Genomic DNA, 25,715 nt, shown 5'->3' with positions numbered 1-25,715 from the left:
CCATAGAACACTGGACCAATAAGGAAACAGCCTAGATCAGCCAGGTCCAAGCCTGGAGGAACAGAAAAACTCGATAAATGTTACTAACGTAACTGTTCATAAACATGGTGGGCTTGGCATCATTAAGGCTTTTCTCTATCAGCTTCTCTTTGTATCTTTTTCTGATGAACCTTTGCAACCTATTCCACAAAAGTGATGATGAGCATTTTTATACCATCATCAACAACAGCAAAAGCAAATCATTCCAGACAGCTTTCTATCTGTCATGCTCTGGGCCAAACTTTATGTGTTGTATCTCATTTAATTCTCATGGCAACTTTATGAGCTAGAGGTTGATTTCCCTTTCACTGTCCAGATGAGGAAACGGAGGTTTAGGAAAGTGAGGTAACTGTTTCAAGTTCATCGTGAGTTAGACTTGAACCAGGCTGGTTGGATGCCTATGCCTCTTTTCCAAAAATGCAGTCAAAAGCTGCATCTTCCCATGAAGGCCTCTCCAAGTTCCAGACTTGGCTTATGCTACAAGATCAAAAACCATTCTAACTCCCTGCAAGGAGATCTAGGTTAGCTCTGTAGAAGCTGAAACTATCCTCTGAAGCCTCTGAAGGTGTCTATAGACATTTTTAAGTAGTAAAGAACTACTAGAAGCACATTGGTTTAGTAGATAATAAAGTGGCTTCACATCCTAATTCTGTCTCTCAGTTACTGTGTGACCTCAGGAGATTTGCTCTGTTTCTCTGAGCCTGAGTAAACTGTGGATAAGAATAACTGCCTCAGAGCTGATATTTGTGAATGTGCCAGCACAACCCTGGTACATCCCTCAAAGCTGTTCTCTTGAAAGGCAATTGGCCACATCACCTTCTAAACAGAATAAAAATAAATAAACAAATCTGATCGCTTCCTCAGTGAGCATCCAAAATCAATGAACGATACCTAATAGTTTTGAGAAAAGTATGGCAATCCACATACATATGGATATACTAAGCACTCTAGCTCTCTGAACACAACCTGGCACTTTATATCTTTTCCCTGCTCTTTCACACCACACACACACAAAAAAAAAAAAAAAAAAAAGAAAAGAAAAAACACCAATTGAATCCTGCTGCAACCTTATCTCCCTGATTCTCAAACACATGCCTAACACTTGCTCAAATAATATATATCTGTTCTCCAGCCAGTTATAACATGGACAGTGAAAAACACAAGGATTTGATGCAGATAAAGCACCCAAGAGAGGCTGAGATGCTGGGAGCTACTTGCTTAGCGATAGAGGATTCCTGTCACAGAAAAAGTGGAAGAGAACAGACAAGGTCCGCTCTGTTTTCACTATTTGGTTGGCTCCGAGATAGGTGGGGCCCTACTTCTTATAACACTGAATTTCACATGGCTTTTTATGAGCAAAGGGTCCATTTCTACATTGCACCTCTGGATTTAAAAGAGGAAATTTCAACCTCAGAATAATGTTTTCTGCTGAACAAAATGTATGCCAAACTAAGCTCTGACTTCTGGTTTTCTGAGTCCCAGCCTCCAAAGTTTTCTCAGGTTTCCAATCCTGGACCCAACTCACTGGCTTCCACCATTTCCTCCTGTGATACAGTTAGGAGGGAAAGGGCTGAGAAGTGTGAGTACCCCTTCTCATGTACAGTTGATAGATTTGGGGATGCCCAAAGACCCAGAGAATTGCTTCAGATTCATTTACCTAGGTGTGGCTGGCTCCCTCCAGCTAGTCTTCCTAGTGGGCACCAATGTATTTTCCTGAGAATTATGGGAAAAACAACTCTGGCAAGAAGGGGGAAATCAAACTAACAGTAAGACGTCTGGGCCTCCCTCCCTTGGTCCCATAAAAGATCATTTTGTAAGGCAGGAGAAGGCTGTGCTTTGTTTTCTCAGTAAACAACAAAGCACATGCATCTTTAACCTAAACTGCCTACCTCTTTCCTGAGATCTTGGAACCTGGTCCGAGGCTAATGCCTCCAAATGCTACTCCTTGAGTAGACAGGACCTGAAGCATTATGGGCCACCTACTTTAAAAGGTGATTCCATCATCCACTAACAAACAGGTTATTCTTAAACTGTGACTGGTTCTGGCAAGATGCTCAAGTCTAGGCAGACGGTGATAAATGAGAATAAAATTACGCAGTGGCTACTGCAGCCACTGTCATCCTCGAAATCTCCACAGAAATGAGCTCATTCCACCTTTGAAATATTCCGGAGCTTAAAATTTTAAATCAGGCCAAGCTGATCTTGTGGGGTTTTGCAAGCTTCAACACTGTAATTATATGTAGGACTTTGTGCCACTGATTTCCTCCCAACTGTAACATTTTACATCTTTTTTTAAGCATACGTTGAGGTTGGGTTTTTTTTTTTTTTTTTAGTACATGTTATGAAATAAGATATGAGCTTAAGCCCAGCCTTAGGTATCTTTCTGCCAAAAGGGTGGACCAACACAAACTAAATATGACTATTTTCTTTATCCAAAGTTCAGTTGAGACTATTACGTACCTTCTTAATATACATAAACCTAACTCAAGACCAACACTCCCGGCAGGTCAGCTGAAATCATAACGAGATTTTCCTTTCATATAATGTGATTAACAAATGTTAACTAACCAAACTCCCAAAAGACTCCAGGAGAAAAAAAATAAAATAATTCATGGAATGCCAAAATGTAAAATAATTTAGATGGTCTTTTATCCCCACTCTTACCCTGCCTGCTTTCTCCTGCCTTTAAATTAACAAATAGCCTATTTATTCTGCTTCTAGGCTAGTGACCTAGAGACAGACAAACCTGAGACTGAGTGTCAGCACTGCCATTCTAGTGAATAAAATAGTAAATATCATATATAAGTTGCATATAAAATGCAACTTTCACTAGCTACCTAGCCTCCTACATTTCCAGTTTCCTCATTTGTAAAACAGAAGGAAAACCCCTCAAAGGATTTTTGTGAGGATCAAATTAAATAAAGCAGGGTTAGATAAGTGCCTGGAAAGTAAAAAGTGTTTCATAAAATGTTTGCTTGCTAATATTATCAATCTGCTAAATATATCTACTTTTCAAACTAAGTATAAAAATGCCAAGCAACCTCCTGGCCAAGTGGCCAGATTTGAAATCCATGGAATACAGTAGGTCCAACAGAAAACCACAATAACATACATAAAGAGAAAAAATGGTCAGCTATCTATCTGACTCAGTTTTACCAAGTCTCTGCAAAGGTTTAGAAGCAATAATGACTGTGACAGCTTGGGCCCATAATCCTAAATCCCTGCAAAGGTCATGGTGACATATCACTGAGCCGCTAGCTAAGGAAAGAGCTCTATGGGCCTCCTGGATAATGGGTGAGTCCAACTGCCAAGGTCCTGAGAAAGGACTTCTGACAGCATCCAAGGCAGATAGATGCCTCTAAATGCTGCCTAAATGTTACAGATGTAAAGATCTACTACGCTTAGGTAGGCAATTGATAGTTTTCTTAAATAACTATCATTCCCACTCAAATTCCAACTGATGCATCTTTTCTCTTCACATTTTTATCTATTCACACTTTACCTTCAAAACTACAGTATTTTAACACCTATTTCCCTATTACTAAAATCTCCACTTTCCAAGAAGGGCACTATTTCCCACTGGGGTAGAGTACTGAAAAGGAAGAACACCATGTGGGGAATTCTTCATAATGTTATTTGGGAGCCGTATGCAAAATTCAAACTGTGTATTTATTTAAACTTTATAAATAGTAATATTGCCAAAGAGAAAAACAATGTTTTCACAGTGGAATTCTCAGCATATTTAAATATTACTTGGTCAGGACAATTTTCACTGAAGAGAGTAAGATAAAATAATTCATTCACATTATCCAGATGAAGGAAATGAAAAAAGATACACACAGTGAGAGCATTTTTAAATCTGTAACTGAATAAAAACTTAAAACTTCTTTTCAACAAGTTCTTTAGTAAAGATCATTAACATAGCAGCTTATAACCACAAAATCTGAAGAACCCGCTTTCTTATCTCTTTTGATTAGGCAGCAGTATTTATCATCTGAGCAAATGTGATGTCTTTTTACTTGTTTCTGTTGGTTTCCTTAGTCTTCAAAGTCGAGCGGGCTATATCATTAGATATAGGCCTTTACCTTCTCATCTTCACCCATTTGTCATTTTACAGCATTAACTCATCTCTTATCAGGAAAAGATTTGGCTTTAAATCCAGATAGCTTGGCTTTTGCCTAAATAGAGATGGATCCCCTCTCCAGTTCCACAGGGCATGCTGATCTGGTAACAAATATCCATCTATCACTTTTGGGCTTTGCATTTGACTGCCTTATGTACTTCCAACAGGGGTTTGTGATGTGTAGTTTTTGAGTAAGTTTTGCCAAAAGTGATTGGCATGGCAAAACACTCTTCAGCAAAAATGTTGTTCCTTGTGATTCATCTAAGAATTCTTATTTATATAACTTAATCTTCCCCAAGTGGTTACTTATTAGACTTATCATTAACTATTAAGTTAAAGTAACTTGAAACAAATTATTTGTTTGAATCTACTGTCATCAGCCAGTGATAACTAAGTAGCTGTCAGCTAAGCATCATTTTCTATTGAGAATGAAATTGGTCTGTCTGATTATGCTTCCAAATCAGAAACGAAGACTGTATTTGAGAGGCTGGTGTATAACAAGCAAAGAAGTCTAAGAAAGAAATCCAAGATTACATCTTGTCTTCATGTTTGTCCTTTGTGGGAGTCATCTCTCTTATATACCTTATCCTTGACCTTTATGCTTAAATGTTATCATTTTCCTGCTGAGCTTAGATGAAAGAACCAATGCAGAAAGTTTGGTAGCTATCAATGATTTGGTAGCAGTAGCCATTAGGAAGAATAGACATTGCAGACTGTAATATTCATTGAAACAGTGTCATACAAAGTCCATCTTACACTTAACTTCTGTAAAGATGATGTCAATGAGAAGAATTCTAAGCCTGATAAAATGGAAATTGCCAGAACCCTAAAAACTCAGAAAATGAGCCGAATTCAATGCACAAACTATGTCACAGTTATATTCAATTTTGTGATAACTAATAACAAATTTTAAAATCTGGTTATATTATTACATTTAATGGATTCACCTTGTCCACAGAGCAATTGAGTTCATTTTACCTGATCTCCACACTTACCAAGCACACACACATTATGCAAGGGTTGTCTGTGATAAATGGAATCTGTAGAACTTCACCCTCATTTTCACATTTTGCAACAGAACCTGAAAAGAAAGAAAAAAAAATTTATGTAAACCTTTATTTGGCATTTTACAAAATCTTAAATTTTCACATTAGTCCTTCTTGAAACATCTACCCAAATTCCAGAAATTCTTAATGAGTTTTGTTATCAAACTCACCAAAAAAAAAACCTCCTAAAATGTATTTTAAATAGTATTGTTTAAACAGATTTTTAAAAAAACTGTAATATGTTGATAGATCTTCTATTCTCAGATGTTAAACACAATTCCAAGTATTTCACTGAATCTTTAACTTCTGCTTTGTGAAAATATTTCAGCTAGGCACACACCCCCACATGCAAAAAATTCAAATTGACCATTAGGGAAGATTTTTAATTTGAAATAAATTCAGGACTCTGTCTATAAGCAGGCCTTTTACATGGATCTGCCTCATGCTGTCGTGGGTTGAAATCACTTTTTGAAATGCAATCCTCTTTTCTCTTCTCTTAGAAATTGATTCAACATTTTCTTTTCTGCACCAGGTGTCAGTAAAGTATGTCCTTCAGACTAGCAGCTGAGATCTTCACCTGCTTGAAAACATATAATTATTATATCCTGCTATTATTCTTCTTCTTAAAAATGATAGTTTTTTTTTTTTAATTGAAGATTTGGAAAGCCAATGCTTTAAAAAGCACCGACTAGCACAGTAGAGATATTGAAATCCGATAAACTGCTAAAGGAGGGTGGGCGGAAAACCGCGCAATTTTTTTCTTAGTTGGATATCAGGAAACGAGAAAAATAAGGGTGGAGGAAAATACAAAAAATAAATTAAGAAATTTCTCAACTACAAATAGAATATTTATAATCACCACATAGAAGACACCAGTCCTCAGCCCTCAACCTCTCCACCTACTCACAGCCTTCCCACACCTTCACCCCAGCTTCCCTTCAACCCCATCGCGGGCAGGCAGGCAGGCACCGTGGTGGTGCGCTCTCCCTACCCTCCCATCTCCGGGGCAATCCAGCGCCTCTTCTCCCAAGTACCAAACCAGCGTCCGGAGGGTCAGTCCCTCCCGCGCCCTCCCCTACCTGTCAAGAAGGAGGAAGCCAGAGACATTGGGACCCCCGAGCAATTGAGGAGCAGCAAGACGCAGCAGGTAATCCCAGGCGAGCGCCGGCAGGGACGCTCAGCCAGAGCCCTGACGCCGGAGAACCAGAGCATCGTCACCTGGAGGGAATCCCGGGCGACTGCAGGTCCCGCGCCGCCGCCTCTGCTCCGCTGCCGCCGCTCGCAGTCAAAAAGGGCTTTCAGCCGGCGTGTCGGGAGACAGTCCGCGAAGGAGGGAGGCGGGCGCCCGGGAGCCGGGCGGGAGCGGGCGGGGGAGGGGGGAAGGGGGAGGGGGCGAGGCGAGGGGTTGGGGGCGCCCAGGGAGGAGGGGTCCTGCGGCCAGGATCGTCCAAGGCAGCTTTTTCTCCCCTAAGGGAGTTGCTTGCCGCGGGTTAGGAGTCCTCCCCTCCACTCCAGAGAGGGGCCGGGAGGAGGGGATGTCAGAGCGGCCAGAGATAGACGGAGAGGAGCGGCAACGCTGCCGAATGCGCACAGCCGGTCCGCCGCCAGCGGCCGGTTGCAGCTACTGCTCCCGGCGCAGCGGCTGCGGCTGCCGGGGCGTCCTCCACTCCCGCACTCCGCAGCTCCCGCTGGCCCTACCAGCCCTCCGGCGCGGGAGAATTGGACGCACCGGGCACCTCCCGGAACCCGCTGGGGGCGCCCGGGCACAGGAGAGCTGGATGATACCAGCGCCTAGAGCACGTCTCGGCCCAGCGTCCAGCTGGTTCCCCAACTCCTCTGGAAGGCCACCCTCCCCAGGGCGCCGATCCGAGCCGGGAAGGCGCGTCTCCACTGCCCAGGGCGCTCGCCGCCTCCTCCTTTTCCTGAGTAGCCCTCCCCTCCACCCGGGATGCCTCACCACCCACGCTCGCGCCGGGGTGCCCTAGCCCTTTGAGGGAAAAAAATGGGGCTCAGGGGCGCCTCAACACCTCTGCTCAGCCCGGGTATCCCGGCTTTGGGAAGGAACAAGAAACCGGACGCATTAGTCTCCCTACAACTTTTCCCACCCCGTTTTGCTTCTTTCTGGAGGCGGAGAGGCACCAGACTAGCGCGGCTGAGCAGTCGGAGGGACGGGTGTTCTTAGAGATCAGTGCTCTATGTGCTTATGCGTCTGAGAGCCTTGACACTGGGCAAGACAAGTTGAAACCACACGCAAGGTCGATTAATAAACGGACTGGGGCAGACAAACGCCTTTCGCCCTTAAAAAGAGGAACAGTCACTCAGAAACTCCTCCCTTCCAACCTCGGGTGCACTGGGGCGGGGAGGTGCTATTGGACTAATCATTCATTCACCCGCGAAAGAGGGAGGGATCCGCCGTGCGGTCCGGCAGCTAATCTCTAGCTGGGGCCGCCGCTGCGGCGGCCTCAGCTGCTGCTGGGTGTGCAGTCTCCGCTGCTGCCCCGGCTGCAGACTTCTTGCTTCTGCAGCCCTGGTATCAGGGAGTCCGATCCTTTGATCCCAGCAGCTGAATGGAGACCTCCCACTCAAGCAGTGGCACCCTCTACTCAAAGAGATGCAGTCCAGGAGAGGAGAATTTTTGTAGCTATATTATAAAGGCGTGAGGTGGGTAAGGGACGCTTGGCAAATGTTGGAGCCTAGTGATCAGCTGTGTCTGGGGCCCATTAGGGGACACAGGCTTCTGCTCTTCCAAGAATGGGCACAAGGTACCCGCATGCCCATCCTCCCAGCGGCAAATCAGCCTGAATAGATCCTAACAGCAAATCATTGACAGGCCAAGCATTTCCCCGCGCAGACCCCCCCGACCCCACCCCACCCCACGGGACTGGAATGGACCTAAGAGTCTCCAGGCAAATGTGTGGGCTGTTGGTAGAAACCGTATCTTCGAAAGTAAATGAGTCTGTTTGCTTACGTGTTTCGTCTAGCTTCATCTTAACCCTTCCCCATTTTTGTTTTTGTTTTTTTGTTTTGTTTTGTTTTGTTTTGGCGGTTTGATTCCACCACCACCACCACCACCCCCAGTGATTTGGTGGACTCGCTTAATGAGTGCGCATTGCCAACATCCCAACACAACAACCAGCTGATAGGAGCACTTTGCAATGATGTGGGGAAAGTGAGAGAAGGGAAAGCTGTCATTAGCTTAACATGCTCCATTTCCCTCTCAAAACAGATTTTTTAGTGTGAAACTTAAATTAAAAGAGAAAGGAGATGATGTGGTTGCCGTTTTTCCCCCAAATAACGCCATGGCCAGGCAGCTTCTTGAAAATCCATGTATTTACTAATTATACAGAATCTCTACACCCAGATTTTACTTCCTGCAGTAACTGGTTTGAAATAAAACATGTAATGTTGCAGATAAGTACAATCAGTCAAAACCACTACCTCCTCTATGTAAAAAAAAAAAAAAAAAAAAAAAAAAAATCTCCCTGGATAGTTTTTAGATCAAATTGTTGAGCATGACTTACTTAAGGAAAAGTGAATAATCTAGAGTTGGGAGAACTTTTATTCCCTAGACATCAGTAGATTTGAATAAACACACACTATAGAATTGCAAGACATCCGAAGCATGTGCATATATGTTTGATATGCCTTCCCTGGCAGCCGTCACATATCCTCACAGTTTACATGAAAAATATCTTTATGTGGAATTTAGGTACTTGTGGCATTTCTGTAACAGGTGGCATGGTGCTTTGGGATGCATTGGAACCTTCCCCCTAAGTGTAAATTCAAAAACCACCTGGAAAACATTTTCATCTGCCTGGAAGTTTGCAAATGGGAAAGATCTACAGAAGCCTTTGGCAAGCCTGGCTTTTCTTCCTGTTTATTATAATGTGCTGCCCTCTTCATAAAAGGGCCCTAATTCTTAAAAAGCGGCTTTCCCCCAAAGAGATTATCAGAATGTTTCCCCATGCATCTACAGCTGCTGCAACCACTCTTAAAGTGTCAGCCTAGGCCTATTGGTCTCTGCCCATTAAGACTGAATTAATTCAGGGGCCAAAAGAAAACACCTGCACTGAAAGGCACATAGATCTGTGTTTACGTTTAACCCAAAAGGTTGTACCATCCAAATGACGTTCACTAGAATCAAAAAGAGGGGAAAAAAAAAAATGTATGTTTGACTCTGATTACAACTTCTTTCAAAGGTAAAGAGGCAATGGAGTGCAAAGACCAATTTAACTCATGGCCTACCCCAGGCTCAGGTGGACAAAGTGTTGTCTCCTCTTGCTCTCTAAAATGTATAACTCAATCATACAGAAAGGGAGAGAGGCCTGGGATAAGAGAAATTGTCTTCAACTCTTCTCAAATCTATGATGCTGACTTCTCACTGAAAAATTAAACTGAATATACAACTTAGTAATGTGATTTTAAGTCCCAAAGTTACTTCCAGAGAAATCACTTCAACCCAGCTTCCCAAAAATAGAAATAAATAAACCTTTCAACAAGGAACCAGGGTAAAGGAATTGTGATACCAACCAAGGGGAGGGAAGGAACCCTACCCTAACCCTCATGCATTTATGAGGGTTATACTTACAAAAAACACCAGGATAGGCATGTAGACTTGATTTTAGACTTGATAATGGATCATCTCATGAAGGACCTTATGGTCTAGTAAAAGGGATAAAGCATACTTATATAATATGTGCAAGGTAGGAAGTGAAGATAAGCGGAGGAGATAACCTGCCTTAATAATCTGAAAAACAGAGATCAAGCTTCCTGAAGGAGGTGGCACCAGGAGCTGAGCTTGGAATGAAGGAAGGGCAATCTGGGAAAAGCCAGAGTAAGACTAGAGAAACACAGGATTTCCAAAGAAAATGGGGAGCAGTAATTCTATTGGGCCTATCTGTTGACTGGGCAGAATCTGATGGGAACCATGAAGATGGTGAGGAGTGTATGGATAGCATTTGAGGGATCAACCCCAGATGACCCACAAGAAAGGGAAATTATTTCTTTAGAAGGGAAATTATTTCTGCAGGTGTATTCAGCAATCTGAATGTCTGGTCAGTACTGATCATGATACAGGAGTGCACCATTTCACATGCTTGAAAGGTTTGGGCGATAGAGTGGATGACGCACATGGATCGTCTTTTCTCAACATCTTAAGCAGTGGTTATATGATTCTTCTTGGGATGAAAATAGAAACGCTACTTTCAGTGGGGCGCAGTGGCTCATGCCTTTAATCCTAGAGACTCGGGAGGCTAAAGCAGAAGGATCACAAGTTTCAGGCCAGCCTCAGCAACTTAGTGAGATCCTATCTCAAAATTTTAGAAATAGAAAAGACAGGGGATGTAGCTCAGTGGTAATGTGCCCCTGGGTGGAATCCCCAGTCCCCCACCCCACCCAAAAAAGAAAAGAAATGCCAATTTCAACTATTTTTTAAAGAACTGCAGATCTTAGAAATCATATAAACCTCCTCTTTGCCCTTTCTCTTTCAAAGTCAGAAATCTAAAGACTTAGAGGGAAATGATTTGCCCAGGGTCACATGGTTACTCAATGGCATAGCCCATTTAAACAGAGTTCTTCTGGCTCCCTGATGGTGGTGCTTTCCATTACAAATATTCTGCCTTCTTGGATTATGAGTCATAAGAATTATAGGAAAAGACCATGGGATATTTTAGATATGATGCAAATTAAAGTTACAGAGCTGGCGTGATAGCTACTCAAATATTTATTGAACTGAACTGGAACCAACTATACAAGTTGTAACACCATAAAAAGCAGACCACAACTGAGCTCATCAGTTGAACAGGGAGTTTATTCTTAGATCACTAGGCTAGAATGCGAAAGAACTGTACTCTCTTCTGTGCTTTGCTACTAGTTTGCTTTGTGTGTCATCATTCAGAGATAGCTAGGCATCAAATGAGGCTAGTGAGAAGTCCTTTAGATTCAGCCAGTGTCCCGAACTCTCATGTAATTCCAAAATACTCAGAGACTCTGAAATTACTTTTCTGAAGGGAGGAGGGGAGTTGGAACAGTGGCCTAAGCACCATCTCAGTGATATTGGTCTAGTTTATATATGACCATTATTGAAATTGAGTTATTAACCATTAACCTCATCTTACTTTATTGAATCATTTTTCTTCATCTTTTGTAACCTTAAAGACTAAGAAGCTTATCCATTTTTAACAGAGTGTTTTGATAAAGATGATAGGATCAAGACATTTTTAAACACATTTGCATCAAAAAAATAAAATCACAATTTTTCTCATCTTGAAATAATATTGTACTAAATAAACTCCCTTCACTCCTTCTCTGACCACCCATGATTTCACCCCAAGCCCCAACCTAAAGATAACAGAAAAAAAGTGGTCATAAATAATGGGGTAAGGTTTGCTGTTTCACATAGTACTTGTTCATTTAAATGTACTCTAACCAACTAGGTTAGAGTGTTGCAGATTTTCCAGTCCTACTAAACCAAAGTTCTGAGATTAAAACAAAGAATTTTTAAAAATTTTCCATCAAAACAACTAATGTTTTTCCAGGTACTTATTCATTGCAGGAGTTCACCAAATACGTAAGTTGGTTTGATATACAAATCAGATATACATTCAGCTCCATCACTAGATAGACACTAGTGTAGCTCATTTACAGGGGATGATTTTTGAGAAAGGCCCCTCTGTTCCATATTCCATATGGAAGTCACTTTCCAAACCAATGTACCTAATGCCAGCTTCATTGGCACCAGAGCTGCAGCCCCATCTATCTGAAGTGGGGGATGCACAGGAGAATCTTAGGGCCAATCCAGGGTCCAGGATATTGAGCTAATGGCTTCTCTTGTTGTTCTAGGTTTTAATAGTTCTTGTATAAGACTTTAAATCAATCTCGTTTGGAGTAAGCATCAGTAGAGAATAACAAAAAATTGCCATTATCAGAGAATTCTTTTTTTTTTCTTTCTTTTATTTATTTTTTATTTTTTATTGGTTATTCAAAACATTACAAAGATTGCAGAATCACATCGAGAATTCTTATTCAAGATTACCTTCCTTAACCACCTAAAGATCTACACTACCAGGTTGCTACTTACTGTATATGGCCACACTGGTAGAGACTCTCAACTGGTCCCCAATATCTATTCTCTCCCTCTTTTTCAATATACAACCCCAAATTTGTGCAGGGATTATCAGCAATAAAGGCCATTTGTCCCATTTTTTTCCCATATAGACAGGCATGATCCTATGACTACCTTCTGGCCAATGGGGCAGAAATGGAAAGTGTCATAAAGAGAACAACACATTCTTCATTCTAACTCTCTTCCTTTCAGATGACTGGAGTACAAGGATAATATTGTGGCTGGGGATCCAGCAGCCACCTCGTGCAATGAGATCAGAAGAAAGCTTCAGGGATATGGCAGATGGTAACCAGTTCCTCCTAGGTTTTATCTCAAGGACATGGCAGAGCAAGAAGAGAAAATATTCGGTTCTACGCAGTGAAGTCCAAGCTTGGGCTGACTGCCTCCAGGTTTCCTGAGCCGTGCCATCTTGTTTTAACCCTTGTTAGTCAGTTAGGGTTTTGTTTTGTTTTTTTCTTGTTACTTATAGCTGAAACTGAAATCTGAAATATGTGGCACATATCAAAGGCAAGGAATAAGTCCTTGATAAATACCTACATTTATCTATATTTGAAGCATTAATAATTTCAGAACCAGGGATCATGCCTAGGCTGTCAATCACCTATAGTTTCTGTTTACAAGTATCTCAAGTAATTTACTCTGTTTAAACATATTTTATAAGACTCAAGGAACTTAAATGCAAATTAAATAACCTATATATTTTTTTAAAAACTTTCAGATAATTGTACAACCATGTTCATGGAAACATTATTTATAATAAGCAAAAGGTGGAAGCAATCCAAGCATCCATCAAGGGATGAATGGATAAAGAGAATGTGGTGTATGCATACTGTTCATCCTTAAAATACTATGAATATCATTCATCCTTAAAAAGGGAGTTCTCACACATACCACAACATGCATGAAGCTTGCAGACATTATTCTAAGTGAAATAAGCCAATCACAAAAGGACTTACACCATATGACTCCACTTATGTGAAGTACCTAGAATAGCAAAATCATAGGGTCTGAAAATAGAGTGGTAGTTGTCAGGGGCGGGGCAAGAGGAGAAAAGCATGAAGAATTGTTTAATGGGTACAGAGTTTTAGTTTTGTGAAATGAAAAGAGTTCTGGAGATTGGTTGTACAACAAAGTAACTGCACTTAACACTACTGAACTATTCACTTAATGTATGAATCACAGAAGATGGTAAATATTACATGTATTTCACCATAATTTAAAAAAATCTAAATTCTTAAATAAATAAAAAATATTAATATTTTCCTCTCCATTATCAAATTAACTTATAATTATTGACCAAAAATTAGATTATCAAAAGAAAAATGTACTATCTCCTCATCTTATTATGGTTCATAGCTTTGTGATAAGCAGTTTATATATACTACCTCATTCAGTTCATTCCACAAGCTTATGAGGTAAGTATTATCATTAACCCCAACTTATATCTGAGTATAATTAAACACAAAGTTATAAAGATTGTCCAAGGTCATGCAATGGGAAATTTGTTGAGGAAGATTCATAAGTCAGGTAAGCTGGTTCATGCTATTTTTGGTTTCATTATTGTGAGTTTTTGACATTAATTATCCTTTGACAGCATCATTTTTAATAATTAGGCGATATTTTATAATCCTCTTAAATAATCTGTCACCTGGGTTATTTCCAACTCTTTGCTTTTAGGAGGGATGAGTGGACATCATTGTAATATTCATATTTATTTCCCTAATGATAAATTTATTAGCTGGCAGACCAAAGGCATGCTTTTGAGTCCTATTTTTATAATTCTTAATCACAGACTGTTCTCCCTTTGTGGCTTCACTTTTTCATGCTAAACTTATTAACTTGTTTAAAAAAAAAAAAAAAATTTCAACCCCTAAACCATTCCTCAGTTACTTTAGTAGGTGCTTGTAGATCCTGGGAATGTATAAACAAGTGAAGATAAAACTCATGCAATTGGATTTCTAGACTTCATTGATTGTATGGTGTAAGCATTAATTTAGAGAAATCTTAAAACCATAAACAGTGGCTTATTTGACCTCTTTTGGATTAATGGCATATTACCATGTATCTGTGAGATGGAAGATAGTAACCAGTTCCTCAGAGGTTTTATCTCAGTCTCTGCCTAAAGGCAATCTTCTTCAATTTGAATTCTTTTCCTTCCTCAAGCCTTACTTTTTAGTATCTCCCATAATAAAGACAATGATCCTATTAATGAATGACCCAGCACCTCTTGGAATGCAGCAAAATAATAAATTCATATATCTAAGATTTAATTGGTCAAAACTATCCCACCAATCCAAGCATAATCGATAATAGCTCTTCACCAATTGGATTAGTCAGTAATCATTATAAAATGAAACTAATTTTACTAATGTGAAAAGCATTCAAAGGGAATTTCTTGAAACTAGTCCAATGATTTTATATCTCATCCTAATTCTGCTACTTGACATTCTAATGATTTGAGGCAAGTTTATTAACTTTGTGAGCCTCAGTTTCCCCTTCTAATAGAGAATGAAATAGTATCATCTCTGCCTGCTTGTCAGGGCTCAGTGTGAAATGATTTAGAAAGTGCTACATTTTAAAAGGTAACAAAACAAGAGAGTTTGAGATATGAAAGGACCCTGAGAAATTATCTACTTTAACTCCTTCATTCTATAAACTATCCAGCTGAAGTCCAAATCAATTGAGCAATTTGCCCAAAGCTATCATGGGCCTGAATTTTTTTTCCAGAAAAGCAAGCACCTTCTTTGAGAAATGCTGCTCAAAATATGTGGTTTTACTGAGGTCCCCCTTCCTACTGCATACACACTCTTCAGTGGACTGAAGAGGTCAGTGGTCCAAGATGGACCAAATACAGTTTCTAATCTCTCTAACCTCATTTATTTGTTCAGGGTTGGGAACCTAGCTTCAACTCTACCTCTGAATTGTTAAAACTTGAGTCAAACCCCTATCTGCCACATGGTTGGCCCTGAAAGAGTGTCGGCCAACGTGGATGTCATTGACAATAATACTTCTACAAAATTAAAAAGCCAACACCTAGGTTCTCCAGCATGTGTTGTAAGCAAAGCCTCAGTCGAAAGGACTGAAGCTACTTGTAAAAAATTGTAGGTATTAGGGCAGGGACCACAAAGGAGGAAGGAGAACAGGGAATGCTAGCCTCAGATCACAGGATACAGATAGCAGCAGCCTCTTCCCCAGTAGGGAGCTCACCCTTGTCCTCACAAAGTTAATCCAGACATCAGTCTTGAAAAACCACTGTGTGCATATGGGCACTTCCTTCCCATTATAGGTGCCTACCTTTCTTTCATTTCATTCTCATTACAAATCTACTATTTCCACTACTCTCATTTGACACATTATATTCTCTAAGACATACAAGGTAGTCATTGATTTTGAAGCATTTAAATGCATATATTTTATTTGTGGAAATAGGAAGGAGTTGGAGAGAACTCAACACCTTTACTGAATATTTTAATTGATGTGGGGAAAAAAATCAATTCCAAGAGAAGGATCTAGTTCTATTGCATTTCTCATCCCCAGTGAGGTTTATGATGGAAATAATGGCTGAGCATTAGCTATCATAGTACTAACAGATGCAATTAAATGCACCTCAGACAAAATTAACAAGTAAATGGCAGCTTGTTTATAGGTCACTTTGTTCCTTACTGCCTACAAATAGCTTGTCCCTTATGCATTATGAGAGGGGTTTGCTGCGCATCACCTGTGAATATGTTTGTTTTTTTTCTCTTCAACATCTGGAGACTCTGATAAGTGTAAGTATTAATGAATTCCCCAGATCCCTTGATATAAGAAGTTAAAATTTCTTGGTTTTAAAGTGGGTCACTGGGCTATTCTCATTTCCACAAAAGGCAAAAAAAGTGGACTTGAAACTCACCTGGAAGAGTGGAAAATTATAATTTTGACACTTTTTCTTAACATGGTATAAGTCATTACTTTCCCTTATAGTTGAAAAATAATTCTCATGGTGCCGAAATTACTCTCTGATTAGAGGCACTATTCCTCCAGGTCATAGAGATTCTAAAGATATCACTTTATAGACCAGCCTGCATGAAAAGATAGACTATACTGGTAAATTCATTCTAACAGGTAAGAAAGTTGTTTTTTTTGTTTGTGTGCTTTTGTTTGTACTGGGGACACTTTACCACTGAGCCACATCCCTTTTTTATTTTATTTTATTTTTTGTAGTTGTTGATGGACAGAGTGCCCTTATTTTATTTTATTTTCACACATGTTAGGCAAGGGCTTTACCACTGAGCTACAGCCCTAGCCCCATCCCAGTTCTTTTAATTTTTTATTTTGGTACAGGTTCTTGCTAAGTTGCCAAGGCTGGCCTCAAACTTGCAATCCTCCTGCCTCAGACTCCTAGGTTGCTGGGATTACAGGCTGTGCCACCATGCCTACCCTGTGTTTCTATTTTTGATGGAATACATAGTTTACTGATTCTCAAAACATTAAGTAACAATAAAATATAATGAGATGCATGGAATTCAAATTTATTTTGATGATTCAAAGGAACTTGAAGATCATCTAGTTTCTTGAAACACCAAGTGTGGCTGCTGTGCCAGCAGCACATCTATCAGCCGGGACGGTTGTTCAAATGCACAATCTCAGACTCACTGAATCAGAGGGTGCTTTTTAGCAAAGTTCCTGGGTGGTATGTACCTATAGTGTAAAGCTTGTGAAGCTCCATTGGTGACAGGACAATGAATTTGAATGTGATAACTATAGTGTAAAGGCAACATGCCCAAATTCAGCAAATAAAAGACAAGTGGAGCTAGTAAAGGACAGATATGGTGCCTTGTTTTGTATTTTGGTCTGCAAGGTTACTTCATTCAACTTGGCTGGAATGCATAAAAATAGTTTAATTTACAAATGCACAAATATTCAGGACCCCAGCAATAGAGGCACCCAACTCACTTGTGTAAGGGAGAATTTCTCCTACAACATCTTCATTTGAGGAGTCTCCATTTTTAAAGCACTACTTCGAGGTAATTTTCTTTTGTGCACACACACAGGATCTCTCCATGACTGTCCTTTTGTCTAGTCAACTCCATTGTGGGAACTTTTATACTGAAGAAAGAGCAAGAAATTAATTATTGTGTTACAACAAAATTGGACTTCAGAATTTGAGTGACCCAAGTTCTAAACAACTGTGACTTGGATATCTTAACCTACTTTGGAGTGTGGATAATAATAATACTGATGATATCTTTTACGTGGATTAAATACAATAACACATCAAATCACTAACTCATCACCTAGCATATGGGGCTAGGTCAATGTGCACTTCCTGTTCTTCTCTGTATGGGGCTTTTATTTAGTTTCTTTTTTTCATCCCCCATCCCCTTTAGAAATAACGTTTGGAAATATGTCCCTGAACTGTTGCGTCTAAGGACAGACGCATTCAAAACCAATAAGATAGAGGAGCTAACAACTGATGATGACTTTGTGTCCAGCACAGAGCCGCCAAGGAGCCCTGATGGCAGCGCGCTCTTCCTCGCAGACCCTGTAGGTGGCAGCACTGGGATCGTCGTTCGCCCGCAGCCCAGGTCCGATACTCTGCAGTTCCCTCTGGGCTGCGGACTGGTTAAGCTGGGTCATCGGCCTGAATGACAGACGACATGAATGAAAACTGCCCTTTCCAGTGCCTCTGAAGATTTCCTTCTCCCTTCCCTTTCAGGCCTGCCTCTTCTGCGATTTTTACATTTGCATGGCTTCTCCCCTAGGGTATGAACTTAGCTCAGAAAATTGGCCTGTTATCTCTGCACAATTTCTTGTAGTTCACACCCAAATATTGTAGAATGTCTCTTGACAGTTGCTGCTTGTTCCTTCTGGCCACCCAGGGGCACTCCTGCTTTGATCCCCTTCCAAACTGATGGATCAAGGTGATACATGAAAAAGTGTTGTCAAGTAATAAATCATCCTTGTAAGTCCATATACAGTAAATGTCTTGCACAATTCTAAGCACTTTGGTACCTTAAATCTTTAAAACTAGGCCATGAGGTAGGTAGCAATTTTCTCAAGTTCATATTAGCACACCAGGGTTCAAATTCAGACAACCTGATTTTTGAATTTATATTTTCACCACACTACAGTGCTTCCAAAAGGGGAAGAATTGGGGAGGTTCAGAGGGAGGGAGGGAGGGAAAGAGCAAGAGCGAGAGAGAATTGCTTGCAAATTAAAGAGATCTTAGGAAGAAAATCAGTCTCTACCTTTTTAGAATTCCTCAATTGCAGATAACCCTACTTGCCCACAAACAATCAAGCTAATGGGCTCTGTAATACCATGATTTGGACCAGTACCAAGGCAGTAGGAAGGCAGGAGGCATTGGGTCTGGCAGCAGATAGGGGGTCCCATTCAGAAAAGCCTGTGGAAAGGAAAAAATTCTGTCAGGTTATGAGAAAAGCCACCCCCACCTAGATTAAGGCCAGGTCCTGCCCCACGGTGTTGGCTCCGTGTCCTCTATATCATTACACTGCCAGAGGAAACCGGCTCTCCTTTCTTTCCCCAGGATATTGAAAACAGTGGTAAAGTGCTGTTAAATTCTTTCTGTTATGGGCTTTGGAAACCAACAGACCTGGTTCTATTTTTGAACTTTCTTGAGGACCTGTAACCTAACTAATGGTAATCCAGGTAAAGATGTTTGCTCAGTGCTCAGCATGCATTAGGAGACTCGCCTGGATTTCTGTAGTGACATTTCTAAAAATTTTCATTTCCAGCCTCTATCTGGTCAAATCAGATACCCCACTCCCTTGTCTCCTGCTAGATTAAGGTCTCTGAAGTTGGGCAAGGTGCTGTCACTACCTTGTTCACAAACTTTCACTAGCTCTCACTGCCTGGAAAATAACTTTCAAACTCTTGAAACTGACAATCATATATCTCCCCAGCTGTCCTAGATGCTAGCATCCTTCCTGAGGCCTGTGCCACAGCCCAGCTAACACATGTGCTGCTGCCCTGTGTCTGTCTTATGATTTCCTGCTGCTTGGATTTCATTTTGTTTTCTCTGCCTAGTCCATCCTGTGCTATTCAATATCAGAACCAATAGCCATACTTGGCTATTTAAGTTAACTAAAATTAAAATTCCTCTTTCATCCCAGCCACATTTCAAGTGTGTGGTAACTGCATGTTTTGGACAGCACAGAATACATCACATTTTTATCATTGCAGAAAATTTAATGAGGCTGTTCTAGCCCAGAGGATATGTCTAAACCTGAACCATCCTTAGGGACCAGCCCCAAATGTCACCAGGCCACAAAGCCACTGCTGTGCCTCTCCAGATGTAAATTATCTTCCCCAAAGCATCAGAGACTCCGCAAGCCATGACTCAGCTGCCTCACTGGTGACCACTAAGACACCAATGTCCCAGGCCACATGCCGCTTTAAGGAAAGTAGCTCTTTGGTCTCTGAGCCATATGGGTAGGTTTGGAGGCTGAAAGCTCCAGGGGATAGGAAATTTAATGTTCTTGCTCAGACTTGACTTGGGGGAACCAATGTGTCCCATGAACCATTTTAGTCGCTTTACTATGCTACCTTGTCTTCTCCCTCAGTGATAGAAAGTAGAAAATTGAAATAGTCTGTGATTAAGTAACCTGCCCATCATTACCTTCTAAGAAGTACTCACACATCAAATGCAGAATCCAGATTTCTATGACTCACAACAGAGACTTGCTCCATACATAAAGCCTGCCCTGCACCTGCCCCATGATGTTCTCTTGGTTGCTTTTAGAACTGGGGAGTGGAGAGCGGAGCTGAGAGGTGGATACCCTGAACAAAGGACAAGGGTATTGTGAGTAACACAGCCCAGGCCTTTCATTTCCATAATGAAGCCCTCGACCTTATTGTCATCTGTTTTCTTAACTCTATGAGATCTCAAAAGAGAAAGAGTAAGTCAGTGTGTCAGTGTGTATGTGTGTGTGTGTGTGTGCGCGTGAGTGTGTGTGTGTGTGTGTGTGTATAGGTATGGAGTCTTAGTATAGGTATGTGGGGTGCAGAGAAAGAAGTTAGGAGATGTGAAACAAGAAGTAAAAAGACAAAACAACAAAAAAAAACTTTAAGTATCTGTTCATTGTGTCTGAATATCTCTTATGAATCTACAATATTTATAAATAAAAATGGTTTCTTATGATTCAACATAATTTTTTTTTTTTTGAGACAGGGTCTCATTAAGTTGCTCAGGGCCTCCCTAAACTGCTGAGGCCAGTCTCTAACTTGCTATCCTCCTGCCTTAACTTCCCAAATTGCTGGGATTACAGGTGTGTAACACCATGCTGGGCTCAACCTAATACTTTTTGTGGGGGAACCAGGGATTGAATTCATGGATACTCAAGCACTGAGCCACATCCCCAGCCCTATTTTGTATTACATTTTGAGACAGGGTCTCACTGAGTTGCTTAACATCTCACTTTTGCTGAGGCTGGCTTTGAACTTGCAATCCCCCTGCCTCAGCCTCCCAAGCTGCTGGTATTACAGGCTTGCACCACTGTGCCCAGCTCAGCCTATACTTTTGATCATCAAAGCAATGCCTATTTAGGGATGTAGCCCTGAACTTGGCATGATTCAAGAATGGAGGCTTTAAAACCCTGGTCGGAGATATCTTAGATTATAGAAGAGGTACCTTGGGCTGCAACCCTCACCTGAACTTGGAACCATGGTAGCCAGGTGACCTTTTGAGGCTTCCGTTCTGTAGGAATCTACATCATCAGAAGAGAGATGTAAAAGCCCCTCAAGGAGATTAAGGAATTCTGGCTCTGAGGAGAGAGCATTGGCACATCTAAGGAAAAAAGGTAGATCTTAAGGTCAGAAAAGGAGAATTTAAACCTGAGCCGGGGAGAAGCTGGTCCCTGCTCTCTGGGTTGCAGGAACAGCTCTCCTGGAGAAGATGAACTAGGCTAAAGGCATCAAGATCATCCAAGTCTGCCTCCTTTCTCATATTCCCTGAGCACTAATAACTCTGCTTCTCTTGTGGATTCTTCTGCAGGGAAAAGAATTCTGTGTGCTTTACTAGCCATCCCTAAAGATGCAGCATAGAAAAGAGGCAGTTCCATCTCCCATTTCTGGAGTGGGCTGCTCCTACCCAGACTGTGGGTGAATTGCAATAGTCAAAAGGAACACAGGTTCCACTTGTATGAGAATCAGATATAGAACCAGAAGAAAAGTTGAATTCCCAAGGTATTATAAAAAGGGGAAGCAACAAGAGCCTGGGGTTCCAAGTGTGTTTGGCTGAGTACAAAATTCTTATGTCAATATCCAGGTTTGTTACCTTGTGACATTTCACTTCCTGTTAAACTGATGTCCACTGGTTCATGACACATCGAAGCAATCACTACAAGCCAAGCTACTTTGAAATGTTGTTAACAGCCCCTATCAAAGACAAAAATGGAAGTGAAGAAAAGTTTGCCTTTGTAAATATGAATAGCCTCACGGCCTTTCATGCAAATATGTAACTTCTGATCTACAAAAAAATTAAACCTCACTTTAAGACTTGAGTATACATAGGATTTTTAAAATAGCATATGATATTTATTTTAGTTATCTTCATGAAAAGACTTTGAAGTTCTTGTAAGAAAGATCTCCATAGGTTCAAATCTGTTTGCTTAGTGATTAAACTGCCCCTGAAATGGTGAACTAATGTTTTTGCCCATTCCATTTAATACTTTTAAAGCTTATGTGGCCAAGTCATCTCATATTTGGAATTTTGTAAAAAATGTAGGTAACTTTGTGGTTTAAATAATGTATTTCTATTACATTTTTCTTCAACTTGACTATGATTTTTGTAATTAAGTTTTTAAAAATATTCATGGGTGAGCCTGGACACAGTCTCCATCATCCATACTGTATTCAGAGGCAAAGAACAGGTCATTTTTAAGTTTAAGATGTTGAGACAGACCTGTTATCAAAATACGCAAAAGGCTTCCTTTTGTTTTTCAGGAAAATGTAAATAAAGGGGGGCTGGTGGCTTGTGTGTTTTATAATGCCTACCTCCAAAACACTCAGAATGCTAGAGAAAGTTTGAAGCCTGGTTAATTTTCAAAAATAGCCTCTGAACAATATGGCCTTTCTTTGAAAGATGGAGAAAATAAATCCCAAGGAAAAGAGCTGATTTGCTCAGCAATTCCTTGGCGTATTCTAGCACACATCACCATCATTAAACTAAATTACCTGGTGGCACCTGGAGTCCACAGGCCTTGGGACTGCCCTGGGCCTACTCTTCTGCATCTGGGCCTCCTCCCAGCCTGCTCCATATTGTAAGCCAGAGATTGCTGCTTATGGTCACACCCGTGGATAACAGTCAAGATGGTCCAGAAATGACTTCCTCTCTTCAGAAGCAGGGACCCTCCTCCACCCGCTTTCCTCAAGTCTTCCTCCTGGACGCTTCCAAACCTCGGCACTTAGGGCTCTGTTCAGAGTCAGACCGAGACCTATTGCAAGGGTAGCGACAATGATGTAAATAACTTTTATCTTCCTGTTCCAATATTGCCATACGATCCAGACAAAACAAAAATGGATTATTTTGAAGCCTGAATACCAGTGACCTGGAGCAGAGCGAATACCCTTAAAATTTTTAGCCTCTTGGTAATGAGATGACGTGAATAAAGTTCACTGAGTCAATAAACCTCCTAAGGTTTGTTTTCAGTGGATGCAAAAATATAAACATAGAAAAAGAAGAGGACCAGCATTATAGTTGCAGAGCCTATGTCGCATGTAGGGCCTAGAAGGGCCCCACTCCTGGTTTATTGCTCTGCTGTTGTGATACTGATGATATTATTCTTTTTGAACAAGGGCCCAGCCCCACCTTTGTCTTTTGCAATGAGCTCTGCAGATTATATAGATGCTCCTCAACTTACAATGGGGCCAGGTCCTGAAAAAGCATAGTAAGTTGAAAATATTGTCAAAAATGCATTTAATGTACTTAACCTTATAGCTTAGCCTAGCCTACTTAAACATTGTCAGAACACTTAACATTAGCCTATTTGGGCAAAATAATCTGACTCAAAGCCTATTTTATAATAAAGTTGTGAATATCTCACATAATTTATTGAATGCTACACAGTACACTGCAGATTGTTGGTTGTCTCCCATAGTAATTGTGTGGCTGCCTGGGAGCTGCAGTCCACTAGCCCTACTCAGCAGCTCAAAAAAGTATCTTACATATATCTCAAGCCTTGGAAAAGTTCCAAAGTCAACAAAATATGATTTTTATTAAATGTTGATCATTCTTGTACCATTGGAGAGTCAAAAACCCCTAAGTCATAAATCAGGGGCTGTCCTAAAAGTGAAGTCCATCTTTGGTTTGAGGGAGTCCATCCTTGGTTTGAGGGAACCTTTGGAACCAGCAAGCAGAAGACCCAGGACTCATTATTCTTGCATCCTTTGACTTCAATTGAGTATTTTCCCCCAGGCATATATGAGTATATTCTCAAACTAAAGAAGGCAGCCCCCTGCTAATATTTATTTAAAAAAAAAAAAAAAAGACTGTTGATGTTTGATGCAGAGCTGAACAGAGTCATCTTCATTAAGATAGAATATTAGCAAGAGGCCACAGTCAATCAATTGTTCCTGTGGCCTATGGTCAACTCAACCTTGTAGTTGAGGTTCTACTATATGCCAGGTCCTGTTTTAGGCACTGGAGATGCAGCAATTAAAATATATATATATATAGTAATCTCTGCTATCATGGGACTTATATTCTAATCAGGAGAAATATACAAGAAATACTAGTAAGTCTTATAAATAAGAATGTGATCAACTGTAGAAATAAAGTAGGGAAGAGTCGTGGAGAAGATGGCTGTGAGCTGATGGCTGAAGGAAGCACAGACACGGGTCCTGCTGTCTCTGAGAGCCACAGAAGTGCCACAGCTCTGAGAGGTATATGTGCTGCTTGAGAAACCAGAAGAGAAAGAGAAGTGAAAAGAGGAGGGGAAGGTGGGCATATTAGGAGTCTGGTTTGACACAGACCTAGTCGATTGTAAACACTTTACTCTGAGGCCAGGGACTGAAAGGCTTGGAGTTTGGAAGAGACATGACAAGATTGATAGGATTATTCTGGCTGCTGTGGGCAGGGATGAAAGGCCCCCAGATGAAACCAGGAGATCAGATAGGAGAGTTGCCAGGTGATTGGCAGGAGAGGGTAAGAAATGGCTGGATTAGGGGTTTATTTGGAAGGTAGAGCCATTATAATTTTTTAGGGATGGCCACAAATAAAAACAAAGAGAATAAAAATAAGGTCTTACTTCTGATCAATTCGGCTTCCAATGTTATCTCAGTCTGTCTTCACAGTAACTGTGGGTGGGACTCATTATCTGCATCCTGCAGATAAGGAAACTGGTACTCAGAGGGTTACATAAAGGCACTAAGGAGTAAGTAGAGGAGACACTGATCAATGTAGACCCAAAACCTTATCGGTGCATCATGCTGGTTAGATGCTAAATTTCAGGACCAATTCCAGAAAAAAAATAAATAAAATAAAAGAGAGCAAGAAAAGCCTTATTTGGACTCTGAATTTAAATCTTTGCAAGGGTTGCTAGCGTGATTTAGCAGTAGGGTCACATAATGAATGAACTTTGTGCTGGAGTTTCCTTCTCCAGGATTTCCTACCAAGCACTAATTTAGCAGAAATGAGCTCACCTAGTTCTTTGAAGAATTTTAACAACCTCAGAATTATACCATTAGGACAGAACCAGAGCCAGATAGATATCTGCTAAGGCTGTTTCACACTCAGCCTCTTTCACAAAAGGCTGGACTCCAGGAGCCCATGGCTATAGGCAGGGCTTGTGGTGAACTCCATAAATGACTCCAGAGTTAACAGGAAGCTCTTGCCCTAGGGGCTGAATGGACTGAAAGGCATTTGCCATCCAAATGGGAAATGCAGCGGAGGGGGTGAGGGGCTGTCAGCTAAAAGAGAAGGATGGAAAAAGGGCTGGGAGGGAAGACCTGGAGACCCAGTGAGGAGAGGCAATTATAAAGAAGGTGGCTCATCTTTGCTGGCTGAAAGGGCCCTCATCAAAGAGTGCGGCTGAGATCACCCCCATGTAGTCTGTGGAGGACTGTCACTTTGCGTATCCATCTACAGTTTATTGAAAAGCAAGAACTTGGCGTGGGAGACAAGAATGGGGACCCAGACCCCTCCCCCCAAAAAATGAAACAGGATGGTGTCTCTGATGCACAGCAATCCACCCAAAGACATGGTGACATTCAACAACCTATTTATCACGTTCACGAATTCTACGTGTTGTTGGGGATTTTGATAGGACACTTTAGCATAGTTTGTCTCTGCTCCCGTCTGTCTGCAATCTCCACTGGGAAGATACCAAGGGAGGGGCAGGGGTGACTTGATTTGATTTGATTTGAAACAGCCTTCTCTCATATC

The 25,715-nt window shown here is 41.0% G+C and overlaps 1 protein-coding gene across 2 annotated transcripts in view; it reads right to left on the bottom strand.

Annotated features, from left to right (window-relative positions):
- The window catches only part of Bmper (BMP binding endothelial regulator), a 235,002-nt gene extending 228,582 nt beyond the window's left edge, over positions 1-6,420 (bottom strand). For both annotated transcript variants that reach the window (XM_076863824.2, XM_076863834.2), the window contains exons 1-2: positions 6,288-6,420; positions 5,158-5,243 (exon numbers count right to left, since the gene is read on the bottom strand). In XM_076863824.2, the coding sequence (XP_076719939.2) occupies positions 5,158-5,243; positions 6,288-6,420 (219 nt within the window). The remainder of the gene's footprint in view (positions 1-5,157; positions 5,244-6,287) is intronic.
- Between the last annotated feature and the right edge of the window lie 19,295 nt (positions 6,421-25,715).

This window comes from Callospermophilus lateralis, chromosome 1 (genome assembly GCF_048772815.1).
Source record: "Callospermophilus lateralis isolate mCalLat2 chromosome 1, mCalLat2.hap1, whole genome shotgun sequence".
Taxonomy (NCBI): domain Eukaryota; kingdom Metazoa; phylum Chordata; class Mammalia; order Rodentia; family Sciuridae; genus Callospermophilus; species Callospermophilus lateralis.
The sequence above is the reverse complement of the archived record's forward strand: the minus strand, read 5'-3'. Positions and strand labels throughout refer to the sequence as shown.